We start from the raw sequence: 13,046 nt of genomic DNA on the forward strand, positions 1-13,046 counted from the left end.
TGGGCACCCATCCAGACCATTCTTTATCCACTGAGTGGTCCATCCGTCAAATCCATGTGTCTCCAATTTAGAGACAAAGGTGTCACACAGACAGTGTCAAATGCTTTGCACAAGTCCAGGTTTTTGCTGCAGGTTATTCTGGCACCACCTTACTCTGGTCTCTCTGGAGACCAGACCTTACTAGGTCACTCTGGATAGCATCTGTTCTTTCCAGCCTGTCGACTGCACCACACATCTTGGTGTCATCGGCAAACTTGCTGAGGGTGCACTCAATCCCACTGTCCATGTCACTGACAAAGATGCTGAACAGCACCGGTCCCAATACCAACCCCTGAGGAACGCCACTTGTCACCAATCTCCACTCAGACACTGAGCCATTGACTACCACTCTTGGAGTGCGGCTATCCAGCCAGGTCTTTATCCACCCAGCAGTCCACCCATCAAATCCTTGCGTCTCCAATTCAGAGACAAGGATGTTGTGCGCGACGGTGTTGAATGCTTTGTACAAGTCCAGGTAGATGACATCGGTTGCCTGTCCTTTACCCACCGGGGTCGTGACCGCATCGTAGAAGGCCACCATGTTCGTCAGGCACAATCTGCCCTTGGTAAAGCCATGTTGGCTGTCACCAATCACCTCCTCGTTCTCCATGTGCCTTAGCATGGTTTCCAGGAGGATCTGCTCCATGATCTTGCCAGGCACAGAGGTGAGACTGACCAGCCTGTAGTTCCCTGGGTCCTTCTTATTTCCCTTTTTAAAGATGGGGGTTATGTTTCCCCTTTTCCAGTCAGTGGAAAGTTCACCAGACTGCCATGACTTTTCAAATATGATTAATAGAGTTTTCGCAACCCCATCCACCAGCTCTTTCAGGACATGTGGACGTATTCCATCAGGTCCCATGGACTTGTGCACCTTCAGGTTCCTGAAGGTGTATGTAGCTGCGTAAAACTCTTGAACACCTTAGCCTGACCATTGTTACCTATAATGCAGACCTGACTTTAGTCCTGTGCAGGTTCACCAAGTTTATCAACAACTATCATCTGTATACCAAATCTGCTTTTTTTTTTCTTTTCAGAAATGAAAGTGTTGATGTCCATTATTTTGTGAATACTGACAATCATATAATAGACCATTTTTCATTATAAATTATTTCACATAATAAATACTGACTACTTGAATTTGTTCCTTTTCCTGCCAAGCCAGGTCATACCCGTAACGATAGAAAGAATTTTACAGATTACAGCCTGATCCGGTATTTAGTTGATGTATTTTTATCTTATGCAAGTTATTTTGTTTGAAAGATTGTAAACAGAGACAGTGGTTTTAGAGCAGAGAGTAGCTTCATTTCAATAATGGTTTAAGCTTAAGAAAACACACTAAACTCACATTCAGGCACCAGAACCTTCTTCAGTTCTGAAGAGATAATGGCAAACCTTGCAGGCATTACAAGCTGGGTACATTCTCTTCAAAACACCAAGGTGTTTTTGAAGTATGTCTCAGACCACAGCACCCACAACAACTACATTACTTCTGACTACTAAAATTAATTATAGCTAAATAGAAGCCTCAACTGAAATGCTCAGGAACACCATAGATGTGACTACAACACGATTATTTTCTCAAACAGAAACAGCCTCAAACAGGCGTAAGAGATACGGGCTCCTCGTACCGGCTTTTCCCAGTACTGGACTCAGGCTACCTACGTCTGACCGCAGGGGCAGCTTGAACTCCAGCCTGTTGGGGTAAAGGTATCCCATTATAGCATTACAACCCATCCATTACATCAATGTTCATAGTCACCCCACATAAAGTACGAGCTTTCAAAACCATGACTGCCAGGAATGCTTATGGCTTCCAGCATTTGACAGAGAACCTGAGCCTTCAAATGCCACAAACCCCTGCAGATGGAACGTCGATTTGCATAATTAACACAAAACCATCTATTTACTATGATGCATAACTGGAAATATAAACCAGACTTAAATAAAGTTTCAGACTTTTCAGTTAACTTTTATAGGGTTTGTGACTCCACGTTGTGCTGGACAGAAAAACCTTCATTGACTACTGCTGGAAAGGAATCCGCTCAACCAAGGAGAACAAGCGCACGAGTTCTCTGTCTGGTACACTGACAGCAAACTGACGTCATTATTAAAAGACAAATAACGCTGACTACATAACAACCTGGCAGCTGTTGGCAGCAAGGAGCTGGCATGTCTGGTCCAGCAAACTAGTGAGACTAGAAGATTTTATTGGGACTTAAAACAAGTTCAGACAAGGGTTTGGGGTTATTTTGTTATTCAGGGATCTCACCCCAAATATTGCAGTTATGAAGTGTGAAAAGTAATTCCTGGGATGCCCAAACGAAGGGAGAAAAAAATGCTTGAGTTTCATAAGTAAACAGTAATATGTTCTCTAGCAAGCAGCTGGCATATTGATTTCAGGCTTTTATGTCAAACAAGAACATAGACAAATATGTAAAACATTAACTAATAGCAAGAGGTTGAAATAGTTTATATCCAAACTCAGGGTAAAATGGTTTCATAATAATTTTGAAAGTATGGATATATACACTTTTTTTTTTTACTTTTTATTAAAATACTTTATTCTTAAATATATTTATATACGCAAAGTATTTTTAATTTATATATATACAAAATATTTTCTGGAAATGCATTTTTAAGTAGTTAGTAAAAACCCTGAAACATCTGAAATCTTCATGACAGCCTTAAAAAAATACTTCTTGAGGTAACTTACATCCATTATCACTACTGACTTCTGATCCAGCATTCAACTATAAATAAATGCATGCATGCCAGATTCTCGCAAGAAGGAGTATTACACAACAGCACTAGTGATGAGATGGAGAATCCTTCATGTTTCTGATTTTTAAAAAAATGGTTAAGTACTAATCCTGGTGAAAAAAATGCCCATCTAAGTTATATATTGCCTGCTCAATTTTGCATTAATTATTGTTTACATAATTTACACTTTAAAAGCAAATACTAGCAGTATTTAACATAAAAGGTATTTATGCCATGGGCTTATAGGCATACAATACATAAAGTTCTTTATGGCATATTTAGGGACAAATAACAGATATTCGTAATTCCTGACCTGACAAATCTGAACACTTCTGAATTTATAATTTTATCCATCATTTCACAACGATTAGAGTTTAAGTTTTAAAAAGGGAGCACATAGCATTTTAATGCTGAAGAAACTGATTGCATGTAATTGTTCAATCAAATCAACAGGCGAAGAATCATGACTAAAGCAATAGACCTCAAATGTTTGAGGGAATATCTAAAGGATTGCATAGATTAATATATTACCTGCTTTATTCTGAAGTGACCAAGTCTGTATAAATAATGTGCTTCCATTGTGCAATTACTTGTGCAATATTGCAATAGCTAAGGTAATCTCATGCTGTTTGATCAGTAGGACATTTCCATTCGAGGATTCATGAGTTTCTCCATAACTGTCAAGCAATTGGAGTCAGGAATTTCTACAGACCTTCTGTGTTCCAGAACTCTCACGACAGACGACAGAGTTAAACAAAGCTACACACTCCCTCCTCCCCGCCGCCAGGTTCAGCCCAAATCATGCCTGAACCCTGTATGCAAAAAGATACCTTCTGTTGCTCCATCACCCTCTGGTCCCCTTCACTCTGCAAATGGAATACACGTTGCCAAGAAAAAAAAAAAAAGTCAGTCTCAAACAGGTTAAAATGTTGTGGCCAATCAAAATCGCAGCTAACACTGTAAATAGTGACATAAAGGCAAAATGTTTATATTTGATCTGTTTTTTTAAAAGTCGGCTTTTCATGACCACTGCACAATGTGATGAATTTGCCACATTTGAACTTCCCATAAAGACAAGTATTGTGTCTCCCACAGTTCACTACTGCAATTCCAGAAATCTCTTTTTAAAATCGGGACTGACATAAGCACATGCATGTTAGAAATGTCATAATGAGGAGTTATTCAAAGGAAATAAAATTGACTAGTCCATTCAAAAGCAAAATTCACTTTCATTGTTGAACCAAATGACCTAGGCTTAAATCCTGAACTGAAACAACGTATGTCGTTTCATTCTCCCAAATGCAAATTTTATGTGGCTTAAGGACACTTTTCCTAAAATTTGCTTAAATGTGTAACGTCTTCCTCATCTCTACAGACCTTGCTAGTAAATTTAATTTTACAGAACCTCCATTTATATACAAAACAGTAATTAGTGAAGGAAAACAATAATTTTATAATTATTATTATATCGGGCTGTCGACTGATCACCTCTTCATGGCACTCAGCGTACCAGTAGGAAGACAGGCTCTGCCTTGTTTTTCTGGGCCACAGTAAAGCCAGGCGTGAAACAATACGATTTTCTGTGCCACGTTAGGCAAATGTTACTCTGTGCCATAGTTCAGAAGCTGCAAATCAGACGCCTGTGCAGGAACAAGAAGCTGGGGGGGTAAACCCCAGGAGTTTTAAAACAAAGGTATTCTTTTAGTTTTATGTTCTCACATTTCTCTAGATCCTGAGAGCAACCCAATTTAGTTGGACTAGACAACCCCTAGAGGTCTCTCCCAACTTCCATTATCCGATGGCCTACAGTCATAGCAATATGGAAGAATGGCTGTATTTAAATACTTCCTTTAGAGATGTTTCTGGGCTCACTGTCAAATCTGAAACTTCTACCTCTGGGAATGTCATGCCCATACAGTTAGGCACGAATTGATGTCAGCCCTGAAGACATTTCTTCCACTTCCATTGCAACACACTGGAAATAAGTGAAAAGCAAAATCTGTACTCAATTTTATTAGCTCAAAACAGTTTACACACTGTAACAACATCTGTTGATACACAATAAAATCCACATGCCGGGAATCCTTTGTATGCAGTACAAACCGAAGGGTGCCATTCTATCAGTACATCACATGTTTCAGAACAAAAAAATCTAGTGGCAAGTGATGCAGACATGAAACAGGAACACCAAGCAGCATGCAATGCTTCACAAGTTTACAAAGTCTACACTACTTTACAAAAAAACAAAAACAAAACAAAAAAACCACAAATTAATCCAAAATTTATTTTTAACCTTGAAAGTGTAAACAACAGTTCAAACCTTTTGGAAACATTTCAGAGGCTGGTAACACTTTGGATACTTTCTTGTACTTCAGAGCCTGATCCTACAGTATCCATTCCAGAGCGGTTTACTATCTGCAGCCTGCAGTCTCCTCTTGCTCCATCACTGGGAACTGCTGTTTCATTTCCTCTAGGGATGTGTTTCTTTGAGGAACATTTTTTGCTTTTTTCACCAGAAGCACCACTGGATATTCTGCTACCATTACTCGCAGTATGTACACTGGAATCGGACAATGAACGTGGACTGGCAACCAACTGCCTTGCTGCATGATGTCCTTTGGCATGTTCATTTTGTTTGACTCTTCTCTCAGAGAATGTTGGAGTACTATTTCGAGGCCTATCCTCTTTATTTTGGTTAATTGTCTGAGCTTCATTTTCTGTCCATGAGCCTGGCTGGTACCGTTGCCCAGCAGTGTGAAATTCTTGTATTTCTCCAAGAGCAGGGAAGGCATTATTCACAACCATCTGGGAATGAAATGTGCCAGGAAGAGAAACTTGGATGTCCACAGCTCTGTTCTGAAATAAGAGATTCCAGTGAAGATGCTGAGGTAACTAAAGAAGAAAACATCTAGTATTGCAACTGCCAGATACTGAAATCTACACAGCAAAACCAAGTCCTTAATTAATACAGAAAAGACTCAGAGACAACAGCAATCACACAACCTTCATTACCTTTCAAAGCACCAAGTTTCAGAACATTGCTAGGGCGATCATGATGGAGTAGACACATTACAGTTTCACATCTAGCTTGGACTTTATCCTACCGAAAAGCGTCAGTTATACCGAAGCAGCCAAGGCCCAATCACACCTGTCATTCTGAAATACCTGTGGTTTACTACATTCGCTCACAGGTCACAGTAGTGTCATCCCAACAGCCTGTCCCACAATACCTAGCTGCTACAACAATCCAACCTAACCAACACTAGGAGGTAAGTGTGAGTAGTGTGTTAGCTGAACCCTTCTGTAGTCGTCCTTTGCCATGTGTACTTAAAACACACAAAGCTCTGGCTTCTAAACGCAGATGAATTAGAAAAACAATGATCCAAACAAACTGCATGAACAAGTTAATGTCACAGTGCAGAAGAGTCCATCACCTGAACAAAACACTGTGGCAGGCCAAGCTTATAGCATGTGAAAGAACCTAGAATGCAAATTGCTCTATTACGTTCCATAATTATAGCAGATTCAAACTGCAAAACTGGAAATTGCTTGTACATCGGTAAAAAAAACCCCAGCATTTATTACCATCACGTTTTAGAAGCTCGTGGTGTTCTTGGGGAATTTGGAACACTTAATAAGGATGACATTACACATCAGAAATACATTGGAATTGTATTATGAGAATGAATCTTAGCATGACAGTTTTACCCAACTTGGACAAAGTTGTAGGCTGCCAGTATCTTACTTTTCAATTGCCTTAAAAAATGAAGCCTGGTCTTCGGGGTTTTTTTAGGGAACCTCAGTACTCCCCTTGGAAAAAAATCCAGGATTGCTATTAATTGACTTCAGAGTAGAAACTAAAACCTTAGATTGTTAATACTGAAAATCTGTAGTTGCCTGAAATTCATGGCATGGTCCATGCAGAAATCTAACAGGACTGGACACACACAGTGCAATAACTTAGGAAAATTCCTGCTTTTCAATAGGCACATTGTATTGCCCTCTATTATCAGACCACACTTATAAAAACCCTCCATACATCATCATTAAATGTTTCTATAAAACCTAGTCCTGGTATTTGCCATTGTTAATGGATGCATACCACTATTTAAGTTCATATTTCAGAATAAGAAACAACATAATTACTACCAACACTTCTTTAGAACATTACACAATACCATGCTTTCAGTTCCAAATGGTAATAACTTAAAAAGCTTACATTAATCACTGAATTATTATGATCTCTATAAATACAGCTACAGCAGAAGACTGCAATAACAACTTCATGGATCATTTGGTAATCATTGCTTTCAGTCAGAGGGGGATAACAGCTGAGAAGCACATTATTAACGTCAAGTACATTGCCACCAGCATTCCCTCTATAGACTTACTTTGCTATTCTGGGTATGTTCTTGTCTTTCTTCTTCAAAAGACTTCTCCTTTAGCGTGTTATGAGGCTTACTGAGAGTGGAATTCATTTGTGGATGCCCCAAAGGACCAAAATCTGACTGGTCTATCCCAGCTAATACAGCAAGTTGTCCAAGTCTGTGAAATGAAGTTTAATAGAAAATTACACAAAAAACCCCAACTTACCCTGTGAAAGATCTAAACATTCAAAACCAGAAGCTTTGAAAGCTTGCAGCTTTGAAAACACTGTTTTCGTAATGTTTTGAGAATCCCAAAATAGCTTAATAAAGATGAAAACAAGTAGCTAAAGCTGTTTTCCTGTCTTTGCACACATTAGCCTACAGGTTCAAAACCACCAGTCACCACTCAGTGTTAAGAGGAGAAGAATAAAGTTCTCACAGTTAGCACTAACCCCAGAGCAAACTAGCATCACCTCTAACAGCCAAATCCAATTACATGCTTCACAAATGTTGTTTCACCTGCCAGCTTACAAGTTTGCCAAACCTACCACTTGGGTGTTTCCAGCCTCAAGAAGTGAAAAGCTGCAGCCACCCAGATAGCCCAGCATAAACCAGAAGCTTATTGAGAAGAGCAGTCTTTGTGACTGGGATTCTGTAACTATCAGAGCAATTTCCTATTATCACTAATAGATGTAGGACCCATCTGAAAAAAATTGATTTTTATGTAGTGAGAGAGTATTTTTTCCTCCCTCCCAAGTTTGAAACTCATTCTTCAAGTAACATACAACACTACCAACTGATGGGCAGGAAACCAGAACACAGCCTCAGGCTGAACTTTACATTAAGTTACACTATTACAATTTGGAGGTGGAACGAAGCAGGAAGGGTAGAGCAAATAAGATCTTCTGTGCTCTTCTCTGAGCAGGCGGAGGAGAATACAATATATCCTCATGTCGTTACTTGATTCTTCTGGACCAGACTGCCATGATGAGCTACAAAACTCTACAAAAGCTACTACAAAGCTTTACAAAACAGGTTTGAGAACTTAATTTAAAATTCTCTGACAAATGGGAAGGTTGAACCATTTTCTGATAAACTGCAGGTACAGCCTTAAGACAAACTTTAATCAATACTCTCTAAAATATTTCAAGCAATAATAAGTAATCCAGAATTTAAGTACAGAGGCCAGATTCAACCATCCACATTTCCGTACTTTGATTAGTAAAAGGGGGCCCCAAGGCAACAGGAGAGTTTCTGAAGCCAATTCAACTGCATTTTGAGGCTTCTGTATTAGGGGAATGCCAAGAGCCACAAGTGATCCAATAAAGAATTGGAAACATGCTTTAATAGAAGCTTTTGTCTCCTTCGGAATGGGCTTCTTGAAAGCCTTTCCCAAGGACAGATAACGAGTTCAGCTGGACAGTGCTTGGAGCATGTTTTTTCCTACTGAGAAAAGACTAAACAGTAGGTATATGCAGTTAATTTTTCACCCTTTGCTCTCTGCGAGTCCAGTCCTAGATACCTGGGGCGAGAAGGCTGCATACTTCATTGGGAGGATAGTTTCGGAAAGACACCTCAGCAGAAGCAGTAAGATTTAAATAAAGTGACAACCTACCCAGCATCTTTAAGGAGGTCTAAAAAAGCATGAAACTTTTGGAAAGAGTTCTCAATGCTGCCTAGAACACCTTCATCTTCCAAAATCATGTTGGTTACTGACTGTGCGTGAAGAGCCTCAGATAGGGAGATATTTACATTCCTCAATCTTGCAATTTCGATTTCCAGCTATAAGGAAAGAAAGAAAAAAAGAATTTCTGGTTTTGTCAGTTAAAAAAAAAAAAAAAATCCAACACCACCTTTGCAAGCTTATCAGGAAGAGAGCCCAACTGACAAAGTAACTGACATAACTGATAGAGAGCTTCCTGTACCAGAAATATTCAGGGTACTGTTACACTGGAGCTCTGTTCAGGTTTGTTTATCCGCAGCTGCAATTCTGTGCTACCACAGTGAAGTTGCTGCAGGCACACAAAACTGCTGGCTCAGCGCTGTCTTCGGTACGCACAGAACGTTGCAGAGCAAGTGCAAGCAAAAAAAATTAGCTTTCAGATGACGTTATTTTGCATTATATGACACAATAACACCAAACAATTTATTTTATATTAATAAAGTCCTTAATGAAGGCAAATGCTCTCCTTGTATTCGCCCCTCTGTGTCAGAGGGAATGCATACTATTCTATCACCTGCACTGTGCATCCCAAAACTGAAAGTTTAAGATCCAATTTTTCTTCACACTGAACATTAATCAAACCAATGACAAACTTAGAGTTACCATCCAACTTTCAAATATAGAGGGTTTTGTGTTTGAGGGAAACATTAACTCAGGACTTATTTAAGATTACAGGTACGCAATCGCTCATACCACGGGCTTTCCTTCTTTCATCTTCTGTGAGAAAAGGACAAAAAATTACAGAACTGCATAGTGCACTGTAGCAGTTAAACTAGCATCAAAACGAACAATTTTTGAGATTACTGCTTCTTACTAAGACTTCTCCTAAAACAGGGTGCTAGGTCCAAGCAGGACAGCATGACAGAGAAAGATTGGTTGCAGTTGGTATTTTGCCTAAAAAGCATTTAAGTACTCAAACAACAGACAGCCAAGCAGAGCCCACTGGTGCACTTCACGTTACAGGAGGATGGGGATGGCCACACCAGAACGCTACGATAAACCTTGTAGAGTGCAAAGTCCTCTGTCGACACCTGCTCCCTGTACTGTGGGGCACCACTTGTTGCTCAAGTTTCAAAGGGTACCACCACTTTCATTGCACTCCAGATCACATCTGAGAACCACATTCATTCATTTACACTATCCTACACTCAACACTACTCCAAAAAAAAAAAAATCTGCTTATTGATGCAAAAGGATCTTTTTAGGTCAGCAACAGTGGACAGAGGGACATAGAGCTTGCAATTTAACTGTCACAAGTTGTTACCTCCCTTCTGTCATAATGCGAAACCATGCTTTGCGACAACTGATGGCTATGGCCAACATGCTAAGCGGAAAGCCATCCAACATTTTTACTGCCTGCAGAACAAAATTTACAAATCAAAGGGACAGAATAAGCCAAATTAAACAACATTTGCAGCAAACAGCTTTTCAGTAGAAGTCATGATAGAGTAGGTGGGAGACCTCAAAGAACTATCCATCTGCTGCAAATTGCAAACAGATTTAATCACTTTCTCAAGAAAAACAAACACCACGATGCTCCAGCTCATAAGTAATACACCAAATGAATGAAACACATTGAAAGAGTAGCTTGACCCAGAGTTCAAGGCTCTGGAATAGCATCAGGAGAATAAACACACATTACCAAATCCAGATTTCATCATTGTCCTTAGGCTAGTAAATGATCCATCTAACTTTGAACTGAAACTCTGGAAGCTACCACACTAGATGTCATCAATAATTACTCCTAAATAAGCAAGTGGATAGCTTGATTGGTGCATCCTTCAAAAGTAAAGATGATTAACAGTTAAGTATCATTACCTCCATTATCCGTTCCTCAGCCTTTACTCTGGCTCTTTGTTCTTCCCTTAATTTTTCCATGCATTCTTCCAGCTCCAACTATCATAACACAGATGAACTATCATGAAATTTATCTCAAAATATCAGATCAACATGCAATATTATACAAAAATCAACAAGTCCAATTAACAATTCGCACATGGCATTTAGCATATCTTCTGCAAAAATACATGACAGAGGACTACCAGTATGTAACTCTAGGATGCAAAAAATGAACTCAGGAAAGTGGAAGTAAGTGTGATTCACTTAACAGATTTGCACCATAGCAATAGATAACAAAAATTATAGCACAAATTTCTCAGGCCTACAACATTACCAGCAGAAAAAGTTCTGCTCCACTTACTCTCCTCCCCCTTCACCTTTTCAAACCTCATTTTTAACTAAATCTACCTACCTCATCAAAAGCTCAAATTGCGCTCTAAAAAAAAAGAAATAGCAGCCATACCTAGATTTTCAGAATGCATTCTTCTTTTAGGATTTTATGCCTTATTACAGTAGTAGGAATACAAAATTCTGAACTATAAGAACTGCAATTTTTGATTCATGTGGTTCTTCAGCAGAACGATTTTTTCACAATCCCAAGCTGTTTGAGTGAGTTAAGCATCTTAGTGTTGAAGTAATAACAAAAACAACCCCAAGCATCTAACAAATCTATTCTAGTCTTATTCAGGAGATGCCTACACTTACATTTTATCTTCTAGTTCTAAGTAGAGAACGTCTGTTTGAGTGAACAGCAGTCAGGATTTGATAAGCAATCACCATGTATTCTCGTATCATAGCAGAGCATTATCATCTTTAATTACAGCATATGAAGTGGACGAACAAATAATTTTTGTTCTTGCACGCCTTAACAGTCTCTTCTGGATCCAAAGGTGAAAACTGCTAAAATTATGAGGCTGCTCTGTTTTTCAGAGGGTATCCTGTATGATTTAACAGTAAACAGAGCTTCTGCCTTTCTCTATACACCTTGTATACTGGCAGATATATGTATCATAGGACGCTGCGTTTTGTACACACCTTATCAGTCACTTCTACAGAACAGCAAACACCCAAACAGTACTGGAATCCATTGTTTGCTATCAAAAGCTTATTCAAGAGCTTACTACTGCACTTCATACCAGCAGCCACCTGAGAAGACTGGTGTGCAACGGATCACACAGTAAAAAGAATCCTTCTGCAAATGCCAAGAGGTCCTCACAGATCTTGTAGGATGTGAGGGACTTTTGCATCTGATGAAAAGATACAAGTTCTAAAATATTCTGCATACAGCCATCTCCGGGACAGCCACTCAGAGTGAAGATTATGGGTCTGTCACTACCGTCCCTAAATATGTGTAGCGAAGCCCACCCCTCAAATCCCTAGACTAGCATCAGCCAAGCTAACCCTGGAACTAGAAAGTCATATCTTTATCATCTCAACACACCAGAAAGACCCCAGAGGCCAGAAGGTACAGGAAAAACACATTTCAGAGAGTATTTGGGAAGAGATTTAACCGTCTCTAACTGCCATGATGTAACAAAATCGCCTCCAGGCATGGGGTGGGATTAGAAATCCCTACGGATGACTCTCCACAAGTACCACAATCTTACTGCAATCTACCTCAGGACATGGGGACATAATGGGAGATAGAAATAATTTCCTACATAGAGAAGCACAGCAAAGAAATAGCAACCATAATGTTGCATATTCACGACCTGCAAGCTAGCATCACATAACTTGGCCTTGAAGATCAGTCACAGGTACCACAGGCTTGAAGAATTCTTACTATTCCATTTAGAGTGTGTGTGCACATACATGCATATGTAATTTAAAGTTTCTAGGGTGTAGGGGTTTTTTTGCAAGCTACTCTACTTTAGAAACCTTAGTTCTACAGTATTTTTGTTGTGAATATGTTTTAGACAATTCTAAATGTGACAACACTGATGTTTTTCTTCAAACTACTGGTTTGTATTTTCAAAGGAAAAAGACTTAGAAAATAGTTCTATTATCAAGATTTTTTAAACACAAATTTGGAGATTCTGTAGTTTTGTTTCACCTTGATTAATCACACTGTAGATGTACACAAGATTTAATTGTTATGGGCTGTCCACAAAAACAATTGACAAACACTGTATCTACATCTCCTCATGGATAGTATCAGAAGCCTACATTTAAAGGAAGATTGTATGCACATGTGCAAACATATTTGCCACCAAGCACAAGTACAGGCTGGGTGGAGAGTGGATAGAGAGCAGCCCTGACAAGGACTTGGGGGTACTGGTATACAAAAAGCTGGATATGAGCCGTCAGTGTGCGCTGGC

At 39.3% G+C, this 13,046-nt stretch overlaps 1 protein-coding gene across 1 annotated transcript; it reads right to left on the reverse strand.

Moving 5' to 3' along the window:
- Positions 1-5,133: 5,133 nt before the first annotated feature.
- Positions 5,134-10,785, reverse strand: LOC104509355 (centrosomal protein of 78 kDa-like; the record flags this gene model as incomplete). The annotated part of the gene is made up of 4 exons (XM_010151277.1): positions 5,134-5,655; positions 7,191-7,344; positions 8,782-8,948; positions 10,708-10,785. Coding segments are annotated over 4 exons (921 nt in total), but the record flags the coding sequence as incomplete, so codon positions are not given.
- Between the last annotated feature and the right edge of the window lie 2,261 nt (positions 10,786-13,046).

This window comes from Eurypyga helias, unplaced genomic scaffold (assembly GCF_000690775.1).
Source record: "Eurypyga helias isolate BGI_N326 unplaced genomic scaffold, ASM69077v1 scaffold50064, whole genome shotgun sequence".
Lineage (NCBI taxonomy): Eukaryota > Metazoa > Chordata > Aves > Eurypygiformes > Eurypygidae > Eurypyga > Eurypyga helias.